Raw genomic sequence first — 20,601 nt, 5'->3', positions numbered from 1 at the left:
TTCTTCAATGTTGGACTGCATCACGACATTTAAATATACCATTCATATCAAACTCTGGCATAAGTATCTATCCACCTGCGTCGAGACTTTTCAATAGTCCATTCGAATCTTCATATTCGCAGTTATCCGAAACGTTTATCGTTCGTCTGACTTCGCCTAGGCGTGGAAATATTTATATTTGAATCAGGCCTTCATCTTTTCTTCTCGTGTATTTTTCTCAACGGAGATATTACGGCATCTAGATTGACTCTTCGGTGTTCGTCTAGTCTGTAACCGAAATCGGACTTTCACAGTCGCTATCGTAGGGCTCATCAAGCTCTTCGTTAGCCTCTCCGCTCGCGCCATTTCGAATCGAATTTCCCGAACCTTCTCCGCCTTCACTATTTGCAGCCGTTGGATTGGCGCGTCTCCACTTTGCTCTTCGATTTTGGAACCATGTCTTTACCTGTTTTACAGAACGGAAGTCAAACGTTGACGATAAACTTGCACTGGAGAGTTATAATATATGTACTTTAGTGACAATCGCATCAATCCTTACCTGACGATCGGTGAGCTTCAACTGTGCAGCAAGATGCCTGCGGTCCTCAGGGCTGAGGTACTTGTGAGAACCAAATCTCTGTTCAAGGCCTGCCGTTTGATGCGGTGTAAAACGGACCTGACCTCCTTTGCGTTTGCTGTGATGAGCGGCCGATAGTCGTGCCAGAATATTGTGCTGCAAAGGGAGCTGATAGGGCGAATAGAGCGGCCAAAACCTGGCTGGTGGAACCGCTGCAAGTAAGGAAAAAACATCTGTAATACTATCTGGAATTGAGATGATGCACCCCATAGGGACCCAAATCGTAGGCAAATCAGGGTACAATTTGACTCGAGTACTTCCGCTGCTCTTTTGTTTTGTACCATAATTTGCCTGTAATTAAGGGTCTCTATGGGGTGCATCATGGAAATAATATTACACATAGTTATGACGAAAATTTACCAGGCTTATTCTTTTAGAACTGATACATGGCGAGTCAAGAGAGAGAAAAAATGTGCTACAATGGCCGATCGTTGAACAATACGAAATGACAGTAGAGATATTGGTAAGAGTGAGTGTCGGTCGGGGGAAGGCCGGGCGTATGAAGGGGGTTCGGTAATACTCTGGCACGATTGATCGATATTATTTTGTCGGGGTAATCCTTGGTGAGTTGATCGGGTAGCGGCGCGGGCCCAAGGCTCGGGCATCAGTCAGTGCCCAAAGTGATAGTAGTACGAGCCGATCGGTGGTGCACCTTGCTCATCCACATACGTATGCCTATATCGCGGGGGCTTCGCGTGTGTAGGTACAATGTAGGTACATACGTGCAGAGACTTGCAGGCCGCAAGGATGAGGAGAGTTGCGGCCACTTATCCCGCACGATGGCATTAATGATCAATAGCATTATAATCTCTTTTTGGCGCCTCGGAACATTCATCAGACAATCAAATACATTACTGATAACCGTGTTGACCGCCGACAAATAGACGACTCGTTCCCTTTCGTATAATACCGGCAGCACCGCGATGGTACACAGTACTTATATATTTTTATATATATCGTGTATCTTTTAGGTACTAGTATTACTACATCGGCCCAACTACGCTTGTGTATCGGACATAATCGTGATCCTCGACGAAGTAGCCAGGGCGGATGGGCGTTTGATGTAACGGTTTTAGATCCTTGATCGAGAACAGACTGCGGGGGAAAAACCGATCGACCTCGTATTGACGAGGAATTAGGTGCTCTTCTCCAGGTTTTCGTCACTTTTTATTTCACGGTAAATGATGATTGCACTATTTTTTTTATATACGATACAGCTTGTTCGAGTCCGTTTGCCATTTTTCTTTCAAGTCAAGACGGTGACCCTGCAATTTTAAAGTGTTGCGATCATTGTGGAGCACGTGAGTTTTTACGCGTAGACAATTAGATGGTGCTACAGTATATATAGTTATACTTAATGTGTCAACGATACTGCCTGTAATAAATATCAAATGCCAAGTGCCAAATATACCGGTAATCAGTGATCGATTTGAAAATCAAGGAAATACTGATTAGTGTGTAATGCGGAGAACGAGATCTTTGACCGTATATCCTTATACATGTACATTGACAGTATAATATGACCAAATATTACGTTACCGTTTCTGACGATTTCGCAAACTGTATGATTCATCAAAAGAATTAATTTACAAGTCATTGAACGCTTGTCATAAATTAGGTAAACATTATTGCGCGCAACAACTGATGAACAGAATCAAGTGTTAATAATAATTTAAGATTTACGATGGATTTAGCGTGCGATTAATGGCAGGTAGGATCAGATGTATTATTTTTGAAGAGCATTCGATTGTCGTGAGTTTTATTGCGCGATACTGTTATTACAGTAATTACAATGAAAGTATGTAAAATTGTAACTTAAAAATAGTCCGTAATGATACATTATACAAGATTAGCGGCTTGTCCATCCAGCTGACGCACACTAGTCTGCGGTAAGGATAGACGTTGGGTGTTTTTGTCAGATAGGCTGTACACACGCATGACACGATAGAGAGAACCGATTGAACGTGTGGACGGATTGACATATTATTCCAGAGCTATTAGCCAGGTTGTCACGATAAAAGCGCTTACCGCGAAAGCTTAGTTATCAAAAGATGTCGTAGATTTTTGATTAATCGATTTATTAAGCCAGATATTGCATCACTGGCGGAAAACCAGCAATTGGTATTCAATAAAATATTGTTGGTGCGCGATATTATATTTCCTATCTTTATTGCGGCAAGGCTGTCTTTAAATGACTAACTGCAGAATGCGATAATTACTGCCCTTTACAATGATTGCTAATTAACGAAGTCAACCGTGCGACGATACTTCTTTCGTAAACAATATTCTATAAATTTGCTAAATCAAATTTAATATACTACTGGAATTACGAATCGATCGGTGTGAACGGTTTTCAGCATGTTTGGAGAACGGCCGCTGCACCCTGTGCCGAAGAGCGTTTAATTGATATGTATATTTGTGATAGATAGGGATTGTTTGACGTATTAAGTTTGGAGAATAAACTTTTCGAGATAGTACGCGCGATCCGAGTTTGTGCCTTTTCCACCTTGTTTACCGTATGTATATATAGTATATAATATATATATATGGGCACCGATTAAGCTTATATACGTTTATGTATGTATGTATACGTATAGAAATAAAAAGGTGCGTGGAATCTCTTTCTGACAGTATCGTCGTACGGCATTTGAAAATTAGATAAATTCTGACCTTGGTTGATCTTAATCTTTCTGTGTTACACATAGCGGATCATCGCGAATGACAATTTATTTAATATCAACAAACGTGCGTTGACTAAAATTGGATGTTGAATAAGCACGTGCTTGGAAATTCTTTTACATGACTTTAATCGTTGAGTAATTAAGTAATTAATAACCAACTACTTGACGTAATCTATAATTCACCGCATTAAACGCCGCTTAATCTTAATTACCCTTTCCAGAGCTATATGATTGATTAACTAATTAAATTATTTGTCGCTTTGTTGCGCTCGATGCGCTCAATTATGATCTTACAGCTAAACAACTTCATCCAATCCCGAGTTTCAACATTTAACAATTTTTCCGATTACAAAGAACAAGCGTGGTCATACGAATTGTTAACTCTACTCAATTACCGATTGTTCCCGGATGTAATTGTTACTTGACAAAATGTCACCGATAACTTGTCAGACGTGGGTAGTTCTCAGCAATGTTGCTTTATATTCAGCCGTTTTCAGCGAGATACAGCGGAGGCATAGAGAGTAAATACAGGAAGGAAGTCCCTGAAGATAAATATATCATGCAAATGCCCTGCATGAATGATAAACTATTTGGCTCGAAGGCGGGTTGAGAGGCGTACGGTACGATTTTTCACCGATTATCAAAATTGATTTCACTTCACCCCAAATTTCGAAAAAATAAACAACATGCGCACTTCGAGTGTATACGTCACGTATATCTTTTCTCCAGCTTCTGAGAAGCACGGCTGTCAACGGAAACGGGAAGTGGCTGATACTTGAGTAGTTTCACCACGAATGATTCTTGGGGTTGATTTTTGTACATTTCTTCTCGCCGACGGATTGTATTGTCGTTTTAAGTGCTTTCAAACAAGCGGGATGGTGGTTGTTTTGCGGTCTTTGAAGGATGTTAAGCAATCAGAAATGGGAGTTGTATATACTGTAAAATTGTTATCGAGGATGTCTTACAATTCCATAATAACGCGGGAAGTCTGATCGGATTTTTGAAGAGTAAATTTCGTCGTTACTAAATTCCCTATTACGTCGCGTTAAATTATGAATCATACTTCCGAAGGATAAATTGCGATAATATTCTAATTTCACTTGTCATTATCAAGTATATTACCGCAAAAGACAAAGTAGGAAATACGTTAATGTACTGACTTTGCACTATAGGTATCCTGTTATATATGTAATACATAAATAAAAGTCCACAGAAAATGGCTTTGCTGGCATCCCGTTAAAAAATTTACTGAGGGCATTGTAAAAAACTAAATAATGTGTCTAAGAATAAATTATAAATTTTCAATTCGCGTTCACTAAACAATTTGTTCGAATATGAAATACAAATACGAATACAAATGTAATTGTGTGCGTACAAAATCCGCTCTATGGTCAGTAGCCGCATCCTGTAAAAACATCGACGTTCCTAATTAAGTATTTTCCTCAAAGGCGCAATATTATCGTTTATCAACCGACTAGGCTGCCCGTAGTAACAGTACTTTATCGAGCTGGCAATGACATATGTCGCATGAATTGCAGAAAAGGTAAGAAGCATGCATCAGGTACCTGATGATCCTGATTTGGATGCACACGAAAAGCGCATTAGTCATTTCAGTGAAGAGAATATTCGTTCCTTCTAAAAAGCGAAAACGAGACTGCCATTTTCACTCAGGGACATTGGCTAGAAGAAGACGACTTACCTCTAAAGGGATGAAGGTCGTAGGGAAGACATAGTCGCCGGTCATCCATATGCGGTGCATAAACAGGAGTTGGTCTCGCAGGCCAGTGTGCTTGGAGATGCATGGGAAACGGGATGGTGGGAGTACGCGGTGGTGTTGAGGGTGTTGTGGGGGTGTCGGGTGTCGTCGGGGGGCTGCAGGACGACCTCTCACCCTCCCTGGGCGAGACGATACTGTCTCGAATGGAGGATCCACGTTCCGGATGTAGGAGATCGTCGATGCGAAACGACCTCGGCGTGTTGCACATTGTCGCTGTCATTTCCAGACGAAAAATTGAATCAACTCTCGAAACTTCTTGGGCACGATAATTATTTTCTTTTCTTCCCAAAAAACGATGATTTTTATTTCCTGACGATCATGTTGGAGGGTCACAGGTCAATGAGAATCGCGTCTTATCCTCGAATCCTCCTCCAACTACCGAAGACCAAGTGTCCTGCATCCAACCTTCGCCAACAACTGACACCAAGGATCTGCTTATCGCACTCCTTCAGCAACGACTCGTGACTAATTGAATGACGTCAAGAGTATAGATTGCCTGACAGGACCTGACGATAAGCACAGCACTAGGAAAAACTCGGCTGAGACCGCGATCGCCACTCCGTGGCGTTACTTGTCCTCGGTGTCAGACGTGACTGGCAGTCAGGAACCTCAGGAGAGATCGCGTACTGTCGACAGAACACGCCGCCCTTATCACCGCGATTACTTCCTCACTCCGCCATTGGATAGCAATAGCATTGATAAGGAAGATAGCACCCCTTCTCCGGGGCCGCTAGCCTCTAGCCTGCCCACCGGTGCCACGCGCTCTGCTTCCTCTCTCCTTCATGGACCCATAATAAGACAAATCAACTCCTCCTGCGACGGGGTCAGGTTTTTTTAAATTTGACTTGAAACGCGTATCGACAACGGGATTCAAGTCATTTCCTTATCTAATGAACCAGCAAGTATTTCTACTGTCTTCTAATATAATTGACACTCATCCTGCGTGTACGAGTTCGACAGTTTACAATGAAAGTTTCCGGCGCTAATTTTTCGTTGTGATTCGTAGATCCTTTAAATTATGCCGAATTTATCTATTCCGAAGCTCCGGTTATCCGAGAATTCAAATTTTTATTATGCTTAGGATATTTGTGCGATCTTGTTGACAAAGTAACGAAGTTGAGCTCTGTGATTCTAATTGTACGTACGTATTCGTAAACATGGGGTCGGTGAACAGAGTCCAGACCATATTGTTAAATTAGTCAATTGTAATCGATGCCTAGTTAAACTTGATACTGTACATGTGGCGTACGCTGTTCGAAAATTAATACCATTTATTGGTGCTTCTGTCGTACCAGCGAGGCAATGAATTACGAACAAAGCGGAGTCAGACGAGGTTTCTGTTTTAAAAAACGTGCGATAATTCACTGATAATGACAGCAATATTTATTAATATAATTATAGCTACGCTGTTTGAAAAAGTTGGCGTGTATTATAGGCTTAGTGGGCCTAAGCTTCTGCCCGAGGTGACAACAAAATCTAATTGATGATTTTTCACTATCGCCTGTACTGCAATACAAAATCTTAATATTAAATTTCATTATACATATATCATCATAATATAATATTTTGTACAATGTAAACTAAGGAAAATAATCTGTACGTGTATTGTTTCAATGACTTGGCGATAATAGGAAGTAGAACGAAAGGACGAGCTCAACGGCGAAATATTTCTGACGGTTTTTTTTTTATTTCTCTGTTAACTGTGATGGTATTTGGCAACGAAACGAATATTATCCATACACTGGTATACGTGGAATATCGTACAGCGATTTTTATAATTAATCCAACTGTAAAATAAATCGAATTTATGCATTATGATCGTTATACATTCGGTGAACCGTAGGTACGGTGAAAAATCGGTGGTTTATAAATGCGATATCGAGCTTAGATGTGTTTGAACAACGCTACTGCGTCACGATACAGAAGATAGTTTCATACATATAATAATATATGTAATAACGTACTCTCGAAAAAAGTATCTCAACAGCGTGAATTTCTACGCGCCATTGAGGCACCGGATTAAAGGTATTTACCGATCCATACATCATTCAAGCTATACTGCGATACAATATCGAAGAACAGTAAATCATTCTTTGGCAAATAGGGGACAACCGCGTCCAAAGTTTAACGAGTAGAACGACCTGGTTATCGGACATATTTTTACAGCCCAGGATTCTTCTAGATTGCACTGATTCCTTGTATTATTTATAACTAGACGCTACCTTAGCGTTTGAGATCCTTGCGCATTTAACTTTCAATCCTACTCAAGATTGAGCCATGCTCGTGCACATCCTGGTGAAAATATAATTATAAGCACACGAAAGGTTTCAATAATTCATTCTGCCGAATCCAAGAACTTGGAATATCAGAAATATCTGAAAATGAATTCCGGAAAATGCAGAGGTTTATTTTTTAATCATATGCAAATTTTCTTAAGTTACGTGACAATTCTTGTTCAGCTAAATTCAAACACCAGTACAAAATCGACTTGGGCGTTGTACACTTGATTATCGTTCTTGACCAGCGTTCGGCAGGAATTAACCACTATTTCACTTGACAGAAAGTTAGAGAAAAAATATTTTAGTTACCATTTAACTTCCGGCGATGAAGCTTATAAACCGACATATGGTAGCTTGCGAAATACATTCATTCGTCCATTACTTAAAATTGTCCTCTGTTCACCGCAATTGTACTAAATATGCTTATAAGTTGTACATACGTATCTACTTCCATAGCAGGATCCTGCAGGTCTTGATTAGTGTCGACTCAGGATGGACGGTATCTGATATTCACCCGTACACCGTAGTGGTCGTCGCTTAAAATAACATATGTTAATTACTTAATTAACATTACGCTGATTCGACCAAGGCAAGAATTCCACTAAATATACCAAGGAGTAAAAAGGTTAGACGCTTCGAAACCACAATCACCGTTTCCTTAGCGGTTTTGGCAACTCGTGATTGAGGCTTGCAGGATTTGAGCCACAGGCGAGAATTTATTTGATGTTAAGGCCGTAACTTCGAAATACATGCATGCAGACCAGTTGGCCATGCAATAGGGCTCCCGTGATGGATGAGGGCTTACCTCGGCCACCTCGCCGACCTCGAGAACAAGTCGACTCCTATCTTCGGGTTATGAGTTTTCGTTTACTACTTCGTGGAGGCGTCAAATACTGCATGATTATTAGAAGAATTTTTTTTTTTTTCAGTGCTGAAATAATCGCTTACAATTCCCTGGAAGTAACTGGTAATGTTTACAAGCTGATGACTTGTGCGTTGCCTGTAATTCTAACTAATGCCGTCACTACACGCAGGGAAAATGTTGTAGACTGTATAAGTTGGAAAACTGTGTTTGTTGTCATTTTTATAACGACAATTGCGAGTTTCCTTTTACTCGGAAAATAGTACCGGAAAAAAAATTCATGGAACTAATTTTTTTTTTCGAATCTTTCTCTGGTCAACGTGTTAAAAGAATAATAAAAAGCAAAAAAATTCACGTACAATTTTTTATCTCCGTCAAATGTGGTGAAGTAAAATATCAGACCGCTGATTTAAACGGACAACCTCAAAACTTTTAATGTCTTCTTTTCTTTTTTCACTCCGTCTAAAGGATAAATCAGAATATTGGATATATTAGCTGATTTATAGGAATGTTAAGGACGAAAAATTGACTGCTAAATTTTTTACATCCTTTAAAATGCGAAAAAATGAATGAAGAGAGTATCTGGCGAACGTTACTTACTAATCATTGCATAAGAATCGCAATAAGTTCAGTAAATACAAGCCACGATCAGGTAATTCATTGCGTGGAGTCGTTATTTTTTCATATTGTAACTGTGTTACTGTTTCTGGTCAGGTTGTGTTAACAATTAAAAATAGTAGGTCACGGGGTTGTTCGGGTTGGCCAAGACAATGTATTGTGATAATTTCTTTGGCGCTTAATCTTAGACGTTCATATAAGCCAGGATCTTATAAGTGCGGTCAGATTGTTAGAGCCGTATGTATGTAAGTCGGTAAGATTATTTTCCTGTATAACCCTCCGACCACAGTTACCTTTCGGAACTCTTTTGTAAGAGACTTACGAAATTCCTTTACACAAACTATTTATGTTACTTATAATTCTTATGTGTTCGCTTCTTTTTCATTCGCAGATTTTCTCATATTACCGGGATTGTGGATTCGCATTATAAAATTCGCCGCTCTGTCATTATTACTATCATCGCAGGGTTAATTTACCCTGATTGATCTGCAGGAGCATTATTATCGATCTTAATGACTCGGATATCGTCGTTCCGGGCTCGATAGCCGTGGCGAGTGTCCGTATCTTTCATTATCACGCCGAGACTAAGGATTAAGAAGATAAGGATTTGAACGATTTTGAATACCGTATGAGATTTACTTTGAACACGTGTTCATACGAGGGTATAAAAGGATACGAGTGAACGAGGTTGAAGTTAGTGACGTCATAGTAAAGAAATATCGATGAAAAAATACCATTTTTTTAATTTTACAATGATTTTTAAGGCAATAAAACTTCGGGATACGAGTGTGTTTTGTTTTATTACGATTTACTGAATTTCAAACAATTCCAAAATCGCGATGTAACGCTTTTTTCTTACCAGGAATCGTTACGAAATACGATAACGTTACCAACTTCAATACGATACGAGCCCAATGTTGTCAACAAGTTTCATGGGATAAGGGTTCGGAAAATTAGAACAACCTGCGGAAACATGTTTGTGCCGGTAACCTCTGCACACGTAAATCGTCGCGTCATCACTTTACGGGGATGACAGTATCACCGTGCAATGACAGCAGCCATTAGCTGACGTCAATCATCCCCAAAGTGACCCTTGTCAAGCACCTCGGACGTCGAGTGATTCCGAACCCTAATAACAAATATCGTTATCGTGTTACGTTATTCACTCGCTGCTATCGTTGATCCTCGCTGCAAATTAGAGTACATGATCATATCGGTGTATCACATGCGCTCATTTGCGTCCCACAACTTCAGATTGTTGGCCGTCAAAATCTGTACGCTTGTTACTTCATTATTATCATTATCATTACTTGCATGCCGCGATATAAACCATTATCGGCATTCAAATGTCGCGGAGAATCATTATAGACCGTGGCGGCTGTCATTTTTTTCCCTGCTAACCGTTGCATACTTCACACCGTTCGCAGTCTCGAAGCATCAGTAATTCCTTGGTGTTGTAAAATCGTATTAGAAAGAGATACGGTTAGCTTGAAATACTATTGCAGCTGATTCAGATCTTCAGGAAAGTTTATGAACAGTTTTCAGACATGAGCAGCTACTTGAAAAAACGTTTGGACGATATTGAGCTACGCAATGGACAGCTGGTGGAAAGAAAGGCTTGTAAGTATGTTAGTGTGCAAAATTTGAGGTGACCTTTGTCAACCGAAGTCGCAACTCTAACGATGCTCAATTTTTTTATTTACTTTTTTATTGTTTTTTGAGATGAAGCAGAAATTGATTCGCTCGAGGAGCAGCTGAGGTTTCTCGAAAACAGTTATGAGCGCTTGCAAGCGACTTATAAATCGATCTTGGGACAATCGGCGCTGAAGCAAGTTGATCTCGTTGTGGCGAAGGAGATTAACGATCTTGCCCAATCCATGGTTCAACAGAAGCGAGCCTTACTTAGCGAAGAAAAACGGAAGCTGGTGAGTGAAAAATATATTTCCGTCACGCGAAGTGTTATACGAATTATAAATAATTATAATTATAACAATCTTAGGATGATTTGCATTGGCAAGTCTGGGAAGAACAGAGAAAAATGTGCGACGAAGTGTGGAAATGTGTTGCTGAGAATGACAGTGTTGATTTTTTGAACGAGTATCCTCTCGTTCTCGAAAAGCAGAAATACGATTTTTGCACCACTCAGGAATCCGATGTCGACCTCAAAAAAGGTATGATATAAAATGTTGATAGCGAAGCGCATAAATCTTAAGTTTTTACTCGCACCATTTCAAACCCAGATCTGATCATAGAGAATTCGAAATTTCAATTAAAATCCTATAACGTGATCGCAACATTGAATAAACAGGTTAAAAAATTTGAAAATTGAATTGTTTCGAAGTTAATTGAAGAGGTTGAAAATAAATTAAGAGGTGAAGTTTTTTGTCTGTTTTCATGGCTCACCATGTTGATGCCATAGCTGTTAGAGAGAATCCGGAAGTCAGACAACTTGCAGCGGAAGTAGCCGCTCTGGAAGCGGAGATTAGGAATGCTGAAAATAACTGCTTATCAAGAAAGCTGCAGGAAGTTTTGACTGAAGTAGAGGAATTAAGGGGTAACGATTCTGCATACGAGAACGATTATGAAACTCAGAGGTAAATCGTACTCCTCAATTGCCCCTGTAAATCTATACGCAAAAAATTTTTGTTGCATAGTGAAAGACCGTTGCTCTTCACAAACAAATTTCTTACTTCTTTCAGATTGATTGAAGCCCTGGAAAAATCTCACAGCGAGCGGATGGAACTTGAAGCTGAAATATCAGAGATCGAACATTGCAAGGTTGGTGTCTTCCGGGTAGAAGGGACAGTTGGCAAAATACTGACGAGCCTTGAAGATTCTAAGGATATACTTCCTGTGAAACAAGAGCAGCAGTATAGTACTGGAAAAAGTGGAGAACATTTGAAGAATTTTTTATCCGATATTAAGAATGAGGCCCAATATATTCCGGCCGTTAACGCTTCGAAGGATGAGAATTGGTTCCAGCAAAATACTAGACAACAATCAGACGTACATGACTTCGATACTGTTAGAGTAACTAAGGAGCAGGATAAGAAATTGCTGGCCAAGAAATGGTACGCAGATTATGTACGAGATCTTGCTGTCACCGATGGGGAGACCGACCTTGAAAACAGTTATCCTTCGTCACGTCACGAGAATGCTTCAAATTTTCCGAAACATGCAGACGTATCAACGGTTGCTAATGATTGTACAAATCGAAACTCCGTCTTTCCCGATTTCAAAAAGAAAAAATTTCAGAAACGCAATGACGAATATTCAGAATTTCACGATCCCGAAATGCTTTCGCAATCCGAGCAATCGGTAAAATCTCGTTTCTTTGAAAAGAAGAAAAAAAACGTTCCCCGCGGACTTGGTTTCGTTCCGGTTTCGACGACGAAGAACTCGAGCACAGTGAAGTCAGAATCTGAGGCAGAGATTGGATTACTGCGGGAAATCCCGGAGTCAGAGCGGAAATTCGAACCAATCTTGGTCACGCCAAGTACCTTTTTCAAATCTGCATCGGAAACCACATTTGATAAGAATTCCATAGAATCAAGTTATAGCGGGACTGCAACATCCACTTCAACTCACGAAGTAAGCACGTTTACAATTTATGTTATCAGTGCTTCACCTGCACTTGTATTGCCTGGTGACAATTGTTGTTGTTTCATCGCGTGTATATGTATATATAAGCTGCTCGACTTTACGTGCGGATAACGTAATAATTCATCGACGCAGATTATGACGACTTATAAATGGAAATCTGCAAGATAGCTGATTGCGTATTCACCGCATTACAAAGTATCAATCATAATTATCATTGAAGATTGAGATTTATTTTATTCGAATGTTCTGACAGATGAAAACGGCCCTGAAGACGTCGAAATTCGTGTTGAAGACGCCCAGCAAAATACGGAAGACTGCATATCGTCAAAGGAAATTGGACGATTTTGAAAACTTCATGTTATCGGGGATAAAAATTCCCAAATGTACCAGAGTGAAATCTGAGTATGACGTATGAGGTATTTTCATTTTTCGTTCTTATTCCACAATCCATGATATCATTACCGTGCCACATTGTATATTACATCGTAAAACATACGAAATAGGTAATAAAATACTAAATATTTGCGGATGTTTTCATTAAACGCAATTTCTATAACTCTGAGAAATTACGCGCGGACAGAATGAAACGAGAGAGTGATAATGCGAGCGTAAAATTCATTCATCAAGTCACTTTTCTTTCCCTCGGAAGATCTCAACTCCCAGTGGGTAACAAATATTGTCAGGAACTGGTTGTCCAACGGCGATGGATACGTCGCCTGAAAAAAATTAGCAGATAAGAATTATTTTCCCAACAGCTGGATTACTATCGTTCGTCGATCAATTATGATTCAGACTCATGCACGTTCTATTGATGGTAGATGATATCATCATTGAGACCTTTGGCCCCTGATGGACACTCAATTATTTGACAGGAGATTAATTGTACTCCATCAAGTAAGTATAATAACGAGTTTTTTTTTATTTTTTTTTTATTGGAACAAGGTGATAACCAGAAATTATTTAATCAGCTGAATATCCAGCGCTCTCATTAAATCGCAGATTGATAATTACCTTGGGGACAAGCGCTGAGACCAACCAGCAAATCCATTTCTGCTATGAACTCGATGTAGTCTCCTTTCCTGGATGGACTAGCTTTGCAGAAGTACTGATGGGTGTCCTGGAAAATCGAAAAACTGAAGCTTCTCCGAACCTCTATTTACGTTATGCACTGGCTGAATGATTATCGACGCTTAGCTCTTTCACCTTCGTGAATCCGGTACACATAAAAATGTTCCAGACGTCGTGGACATCGTCTTCTGTAAGGCCCACTTTTTCCACCGCCTTAGTAAGGTAGCTGTGGCAGGAATCGTTTGTTGGTTTACCGGTTATGAGTTCTATCGTGTGATTGTCGCATCTCGTGCCTGCGAATGAGACTTACGAAGTTGATTGGTTACAGTAATTAAACGCATATAAGCAAAACGATGCAGAAACATTTCTTGGGGCGTATCGCTCGGTGCAGGTAATTGAAACCCGCAGAGTTTATCACTGGCAAAGATTAGAAAAAAAACCTTTTCCGGCATCAGCGCGGATTCTTATTAAACCATCACATTTTACCGATCACATCGTGCACGCTGCCACCGTCTTCGTCGACTCCGTATCGGGATAGTGAGTCGGCGATCACCGTTGCCAATGGTCTTAAATAGGGCAAGTTACTCCAAAGTCTATCGTAAGTTGTCAAGTGGGCAGCATGCAGTTGTCGAGTTTTTCCTGAAATGGTAAAGAATTAATAGCATAAGATCTCATAATTATAATATGGCTGCGGGAAAAGTTGCGGTAAAAGTAGCGGACCGTATTGTGTATAAATATTGATAAAGACGTATGCATGGGTGGGGAATAACTTTTTTCTTTTCAAATATTTGTAACAAGATATAGCGATGAAACGTGAGCTTATATTGTGCGCTATTAACACCACGTATTGTAATTTCCGCGATATTTTTCGACCGTAGGTATATAAAATTTTTGTCACCATCTTTCCAAGGAACGATAATACCAGAGCGTCGATTGTGATGAAACTTCGATCACTGAAAAGCAAGACATAATTTAACCGCATCTTGATATTTCTAATCGTCCAGCATCGGATATACTCAGAGGCAGATGGAAATATGCGTAATTGTGATTTTTTGTTTTCGCGTACTGTTTTCTGTTTGCCATTTTAATAGAGATAAAATCGTGGAATTGAAAATGCTGCTCACCGGAATAGAACCGCTCCTTGGGATTGTATAGGTTCCAAATATTAATGTCACCCACCTGAAATAAACAAAAAATAAATAAATAAACAAATAAATAAAATACCATTTCCGTGACATTGAATTTCAGTTTTGGTCTGTCTTCTTTGAATCATATTCTCGAAATTGTTTAATAATACTGAATTGAAAATCTTCAAGAATATCTATACTCTCATACGTTACAGGCATCCTTAAGTTTCGATTAAAATCTTACTTGAGATCCTTCGATCACGGTGATTCTACACAGGTCACCCTTACTCATTTCCCAAGTTTTTGCCGATTTTTTTGGAACTGTCAGTGTCAGAACAACATCACCGAGCAAAGCATCATGTCTCGCTTTGTCGTACGCGGTTCTGTCTATCATTACCGCATTCGGTTTATCGTAGCAAATTATGGGTGTTCTTTTCGGAAATTCTCGTGGTTTATTCACTTTTGGACACAGGCTGTTTGGGCGATCCTCTGTCATTTTATACCTGAAACAACAATCCATTGCACGATTGCGCATCAATTCTCTCCTGTAAACTAACAGTTATATAGTATTTCCAGCATGCACAAAAAATTTGCGGTTCCACATCTTTTTAAAAGCATCGGCAAGTTAATTCTGAGGATATGTAATGAAATCTCATCATCAGCTTTACTTCTCAGAGGAATTTGAGATACGCGATTCTGCAAGTTGAATTTACGCAGCTCGAACGGTAAAAGCTGCATTCGTATCGCAGGATGAGATACAGGTTTCTAGATTGCTCAGTGCAAGTGTACCGAGAAGCAGAGATCGCAATTTATCAGAGCGGCGGATATGAAGGCTGTAGGTACACATGTCGTCATGGATTCTGAGACGATTAATTTTTATGAAAAGTCTGTTACGTTGGCAATGCAGATTCAGACCGTAGCGGCCGGCCGGCGATGAAACTGCAAGCTGAATCTGCGTTGCCAACGTAACAGACTTTTCATAAAAATCAACCGTCTCAGAATCCATAATCACTAATTCTCACTCGATCCACCCCACGGACGGAAACATATTTCGCGATTTTGATTACAAATGATTATTCAATGGTTTGACTTTTCCAACAAAATACGCGAACTGGTTTCAGGTAATCGAACTAAAGAGCATCTGTCATAACTGTACAATGAATTTTTGTAAAAAATTTCAATTAGCGTAATATGTTCTTGAGTTATTAATTGGATCATGGCTTTTATCGCGATTCGCAAATTAATACAAATTTCAAAGATATTCAATCCTAACGAATACCATTTCCTTACAGTACCAGGATACAAATAATTATAACAATGAATTGTCCGTAATAGGACTATACTCACATCAACCACTTTCAGTCGTAAGATTTCACTACGCGTTAGATACGACGTACAGTTGTTGAACACCCGCTTGCACACTGTTGTGATGTGAATAAGAGCTGATCACATTATCTACACGTCACGTGACGCTTTGGGTGAGTGGGAAACTTCACGTTTGAGAAAGTCACGAGATAACGCTACCTTCTCGTGAGGCCAATACATAGATATGTATAGCCTCGGGGAAACCCTACTACGTACCTTCTAATTCGGCTGTGCGATACCTACCATTGATGTTAATTAAGTGTGTCCGATCGGACGGTGAAAACGAGCGTGTTCCTCATTTTTGGGAAACCGCTTTTATTGGGTGAAATTGAAAAAGAAATGAAAGTACGAAAAGTACGTTGCATCATTTTAGTCATGTGATAAAGTTTCCTTATTACTTTAGGACTGTTGTACAGCGTTTATTGGCCATTATTGAAGACCTCGGAATATCGATATTCGTAATGCTAAAAAAACGCGACGAGCGATGCACATTTTTTAATACAGTGGATAAAATTGGTTTTGTGCTGTTTATGCGACGTTTACGATGGTGTAAATTGTCGAGTCTATGTAGGCATTTAAGTGAACCTGCGTATAATGTTAATGTGGCACAAACGCGAGCTGAGTATAGAGTTACATTATACCTTTACGCTGTGGATATAATACACGGTTAATGGGCAACGACACAATTATCGGCCGTCATGTAGGCTGCGTAACAGAATTTGACTAAACGTGTCACTTTATCAATGGCTATTACAGGCACTTTGAGGCGTACTGATAATTATTACGAGAATAAAGCAAACGTGTGGTGTATCAATGTGGAGGCTTAATTGAAACCTGCGTGTTATTGATACGCCTCCAATGAAAATACTTATATAATACTGCAAAACATTGCTTCGCGAACAATTTCATTCGTTCGGTTTTAATTAAAAATCCCATTCTCCGACTCGTAAAATTACTTCCGATGAGAAATTAATCTTTCAGATGTATGTATATTTTGGTGCAGTGTGAAATTTACTTGAGTAAGTTAAACTTGGGTGTTCAATTTTTCATGTTTCATTTCAAGTTATTGGTTACGAGAGGTTTTCAGCTGCAATTTTAATGTAAAAAAAGTCACACAAAGTGCGAGAAAACACTGGTACGATAATTTTAATAGCACAACGGTTAATTATCAATACATAGGTATAAAATAATCGTAATTATATTTAGCTGATTGAGAAGAAAAAAAAAAAAAAAAAAAAAAACTAAATTCGATTTTTCATCGGCGTAAAACACTCCGACGAATTAGTCAATAGTTTTGACTTGAATATGACGTTCGTGCTCGGTGTATTCATTCTATGTATTCGTTTTATCCGGCGGTCATCCAACTTCCGGCGAAGAGCTTCGAGCTCGGGAGTTTCCAAGATTTTCGAATTGTCGTAGACAACAGGTGTTTGCTGGCGAGAAACGATTTGTCTGTAATAAACGAGTCCGTTTAATCACAGATTCTGACAAAGAATCCTCTTTACGTCGCGGAATGAAATACAGACTTAGAGCCTCGGTGCTCGTTGATCATCTTCTGAACACAATCAACGAGATCTTTTTGCTTCCGACGACGTTCCTTGACCGCCTCCCTTCGGGAGATCAATTCATCCCGCCATTTATCCTTGGCGAGATAAAGCCGTTCTTTCAGCTGGAAAAATCGGCGAGGAAGAGATGACAAGGGTGAACGGAGCGAGGAATGATTTTATCTGTGAATGAACTATCTCGGTGAACGGACCTCGGCTAATGACATTTCACACATCAGTCCTAGTCTGCCGGTTTCCGCCTGATCGAGTTCCTTATTGGCACGGTGACCTTGCAAAGACTGAAGTCTTTTAATTTCCTGGATCATCTGAAGTTTTCTTCGTAGTTCTTCCTCCTTCTGTTCGATCAGACAAATCTTTATCCTCCGCGACTCCTCAGCTACTTCCGCAGCTTCAATACGGCGTTATAATATCGTCCAAGTTTAGCCTCGTCTTGCAATTATCATCCTAAGAAATGCGTCTTACCTTTCTGACGTTTTTCGTCCACCATAGACGTGTACGCGTGCTTTGCCACCTGCTCGGCTTCGTGACACTTTTCCACGGTTCGTCTCAGCTTTTCCATCTCCTCTGCACGGTATTTTTCCAACTTTGCGTTGAGCTTTTCCCTCTGGAACATTGAGGTGCAGATGCAAATGGTGGTTCACGAATTCGGTTAGATGACCAATTACAGGCGGACTTACTTCCAAACGAACTCTGTCTCCTTGTGCTTTGGCCTCGTCAGCGAGCTGCTGCTTTGCCAGAAGTGATTCTTCGTAACTGATTAGACCCGCGAGGTGTTTTTCCTCAATTTTTCGCAACCTCTCTTCCTTCTCCCAACGCCTCACATCCTCTTCCAGTCTCTGCACCTCCGACGGGTCGAACGACCCCTTCATCAACTCCTTCAATCTGCATGGTATCAAATTGCGGAAGTTGTTGTTGGCGAAGAGGAACTTCCAATGTTTGGGACAATTAGAAGTCTAGAGAACTTGGAAAATTGCCTCACGATTTGAAGAACCCTCCAAGGTTCAAGAGGGGATGATTGAATTTACTTAATATCTAACTTACTTTTCCACTTCTTTAACTTCTCCGCTTGATATTCGCGCACCTTCTCTCAGGATGGTCGTTACGGTATTTTTTATCTGCACATTCTGGAAGACGTTTGGAAATTAACTGCCGTTCGAAAGTCTACGGATTAAGGTAACAAGGGTAGTTCGACGCGACATCACTTTAAATTAAATTCGATTTTGCTCCGAGGTCAAACGCTTTCAGTTCAACTACCCAAACAACAAAGTACGCGAACTTTGAACGATTTCACCTTAAACGTGGGAATCCTCTTGGCAACGATCGGTCGTCGACACTTAATCCTCGCTTCGGCAACTTCGTTGAGAAGCCGCTGGTACCGTTTGCTTTTCTCGGTTTTAAAACAAGCAGGAACCTTGGCGTTTGCATGTTCCAAGCGTTGAGCTGCTTGTACGCGATTCTCGTGTCGAAGGTTAGCGATTTTCGACTCTATCTTTGGAGGCTTGTACAACGTTTTTGGTACTGGTTGCACCGGCGCTTTGAAAACCATCTGCGGAACATCTCTAGGCTTGGACGATTCTTTAACTGATTTATAAAAACGCGTCAAACCTCTGGAGTGCAAACAGGTCCTGCAGGCAACCTCCTTATTCGTCTGAGGACATTCATTTGGACAGGGATCGTGACCTTCTTTGGCGAAACTTTAGGGCGTCTAGACGCGAGAAGGGTCGTGTATATCGTCTTAAAATACAGATGAAATTTTTTAAGTAAACTTGACTAATGATTTTCCCCTGTTTTACTCGGATTGATATTTAATTCCTTTCTTCAGATGAATACCTGGAGGACTGGTACAGCCGTGGTAAATGGTTGCAGAATTTTCTGCTCGACAAATTCAACGTCGAAGACGTCGCAGCCGGTGACGTAGAACCATGAAGCAAGCTTGGGAGTCAACAGAAAGGATAGCAAAGCCAGCACCTTTGAGACGTCGAAAAGCATCAGGCAGTCTATAACGTCGCTGATGCAGACGACGGACGTCCGGTAGATCAGGACGTAAGATAACGCTGTCGCATGTGCAAAATCGAATTCCCTTATCAAAACTGAGTGCAAAATGATGATATAAAAAGCCGGTGAAATCGCTTACCAATAGCCTCTGGCGCGTCCATCTCACCTCGACGATTTCGACGTTTGCAAAACTCCTGAACCACCTTACATATAAAAGGTTGAAGCCTTGTTATCTCGAAGAAGAGTCGAGCTATTGGCTTCTGTAAAGGAACTGGCGGCGCCTGAACAAATTAGGAAACATATTAAATGTTGGGGAAAATTGGAATTCCAAAGAAGACCGGATTTTCCTCCGACAACGCGAGGCACGAAGAACTTAACCTGTAAATCCTTGGGTATGGTTTTCCGCGTTTCGACTGCACAGGCGGCATGCTTGCGAGAAGTCTTCGGGGAAGGTTTTTCCGGGATGTAAATAGCCTTGAGAAATTCGTCGGGTGCCAGATTGTGTCGAGCGTCAAAGAAAGCTCTGAGATATTGGGTCAATGGGGTCAAAATTGACAGTTTGAAAACGTTTTCGACCTCGTTTTCTTCCTAAGAGAGAAATTTATCGAGGAAATGGCGTGACTCGTACTTTAAGTTTATAAACTGAAAAACTTTACCTCATCTTTCGGCATTTCAATGCTTTGCGAATGTGGACAGACGTCCATACGTCTGGAATCGAAACGACGACAACCGATTGTTCTTCTACATTTCTAGACTTTGGCGCTTCGAGTTTTGTGGCTTGGTAACAGCTATGGCGAAAGTTCGAATTTATCTCTCCATGCACTGACATGAAAGTCAAGACGCGGATATTCACACCGTTTTTGACAGGAGTTTTGAGTAGTCTGGAAAAGACGTTGGCCGATTAGAAAAGCCTTAATATTGGCGTGTCAAAGGGATTTAAGCCGATATTCACGAATCGAGAAGGCTTTTCATTATAACACCCTGCAGGAGATTAATCTTGTCTTCCATGATCGAAAACGTGAGGTTTTTCACGGTTGGTCGTCAC

The 20,601-nt window shown here is 40.4% G+C and overlaps 4 protein-coding genes across 4 annotated transcripts; 1 reads left to right on the top strand and 3 right to left on the bottom strand.

The window, feature by feature from the left end:
• Positions 1 to 208: 208 nt before the first annotated feature.
• LOC124413600 (hematopoietically-expressed homeobox protein hhex) lies at positions 209 to 5,304 on the bottom strand. Its single transcript, XM_046894314.1, has 3 exons — positions 4,997 to 5,304; positions 539 to 768; positions 209 to 445 (listed from the first exon to the last, which is right to left on the bottom strand). The coding sequence occupies exons 1-3, from the start codon at positions 5,292 to 5,294 to the stop codon at positions 263 to 265; spliced, it is 711 nt and encodes a 236-aa protein (XP_046750270.1). The 5' UTR covers positions 5,295 to 5,304; the 3' UTR covers positions 209 to 262.
• Positions 639 to 13,301, top strand: LOC124413601. The gene is made up of 8 exons (XM_046894315.1): positions 639 to 770; positions 10,372 to 10,453; positions 10,556 to 10,758; positions 10,833 to 11,004; positions 11,253 to 11,427; positions 11,533 to 12,424; positions 12,690 to 12,852; positions 13,192 to 13,301. The coding sequence occupies exons 2-7, from the start codon at positions 10,381 to 10,383 to the stop codon at positions 12,849 to 12,851; spliced, it is 1,677 nt and encodes a 558-aa protein (XP_046750271.1). The 5' UTR covers positions 639 to 770; positions 10,372 to 10,380; the 3' UTR covers position 12,852; positions 13,192 to 13,301.
• LOC124413599 (uncharacterized protein C11D3.03c) lies at positions 13,025 to 16,121 on the bottom strand. The gene is made up of 7 exons (XM_046894312.1): positions 15,979 to 16,121; positions 14,876 to 15,134; positions 14,629 to 14,683; positions 13,991 to 14,143; positions 13,640 to 13,797; positions 13,448 to 13,553; positions 13,025 to 13,152 (listed from the first exon to the last, which is right to left on the bottom strand). Coding segments are annotated over exons 1-7 (822 nt in total). The 5' UTR covers positions 15,981 to 16,121; the 3' UTR covers positions 13,025 to 13,063.
• On the bottom strand, positions 16,007 to 18,603 carry LOC124413640 (golgin subfamily A member 6-like protein 1). Its single transcript, XM_046894361.1, has 7 exons — positions 18,239 to 18,603; positions 18,024 to 18,165; positions 17,753 to 17,949; positions 17,502 to 17,665; positions 17,296 to 17,448; positions 16,395 to 16,559; positions 16,007 to 16,052 (listed from the first exon to the last, which is right to left on the bottom strand). The coding sequence occupies exons 1-7, from the start codon at positions 18,428 to 18,430 to the stop codon at positions 16,007 to 16,009; spliced, it is 1,059 nt and encodes a 352-aa protein (XP_046750317.1). The 5' UTR covers positions 18,431 to 18,603.
• Positions 18,604 to 20,601: the final 1,998 nt, after the last annotated feature.

Source organism: Diprion similis, chromosome 12 (assembly GCF_021155765.1).
Source record: "Diprion similis isolate iyDipSimi1 chromosome 12, iyDipSimi1.1, whole genome shotgun sequence".
NCBI classification, from domain to species: Eukaryota; Metazoa; Arthropoda; class Insecta; order Hymenoptera; family Diprionidae; genus Diprion; species Diprion similis.
This window is presented reverse-complemented; position numbering and strand designations above follow the sequence as displayed.

Coding starts and splice junctions, on each gene's coding strand:
- LOC124413600 (XM_046894314.1), bottom strand. CDS start 5,294: ATGACAGCGACAATGTGCAACACGCCGAGGTCGTTTCGCATCGACGAT. Junction 769..4,996: donor CGACCTTCATCCCTTTAGAG/GTAAGTCGTCTT, acceptor CCTTACTTGCAG/CGGTTCCACCAGCCAGGTTT. Junction 446..538: donor TGAAGCTCACCGATCGTCAG/GTAAGGATTGAT, acceptor TCTGTAAAACAG/GTAAAGACATGGTTCCAAAA.
- LOC124413601 (XM_046894315.1), top strand. CDS start 10,381: ATGAGCAGCTACTTGAAAAAACGTTTGGACGATATTGAGCTACGCAAT. Junction 10,759..10,832: donor GCGAAGAAAAACGGAAGCTG/GTGAGTGAAAAA, acceptor TAACAATCTTAG/GATGATTTGCATTGGCAAGT. Junction 11,005..11,252: donor CGATGTCGACCTCAAAAAAG/GTATGATATAAA, acceptor TTGATGCCATAG/CTGTTAGAGAGAATCCGGAA.
- LOC124413599 (XM_046894312.1), bottom strand. Junction 13,554..13,639: donor TGTGTACCGGATTCACGAAG/GTGAAAGAGCTA, acceptor TCGATTTTCCAG/GACACCCATCAGTACTTCTG. Junction 13,153..13,447: donor TCTCAGCGCTTGTCCCCAAG/GTAATTATCAAT, acceptor AATTTTTTTCAG/GCGACGTATCCATCGCCGTT.
- LOC124413640 (XM_046894361.1), bottom strand. CDS start 18,430: ATGAAGGGGTCGTTCGACCCGTCGGAGGTGCAGAGACTGGAAGAGGAT. Junction 17,666..17,752: donor GTGAAATGTCATTAGCCGAG/GTCCGTTCACCG, acceptor CGATTTTTCCAG/CTGAAAGAACGGCTTTATCT. Junction 17,449..17,501: donor TCTGTATTTCATTCCGCGAC/GTAAAGAGGATT, acceptor CGTTTATTACAG/ACAAATCGTTTCTCGCCAGC.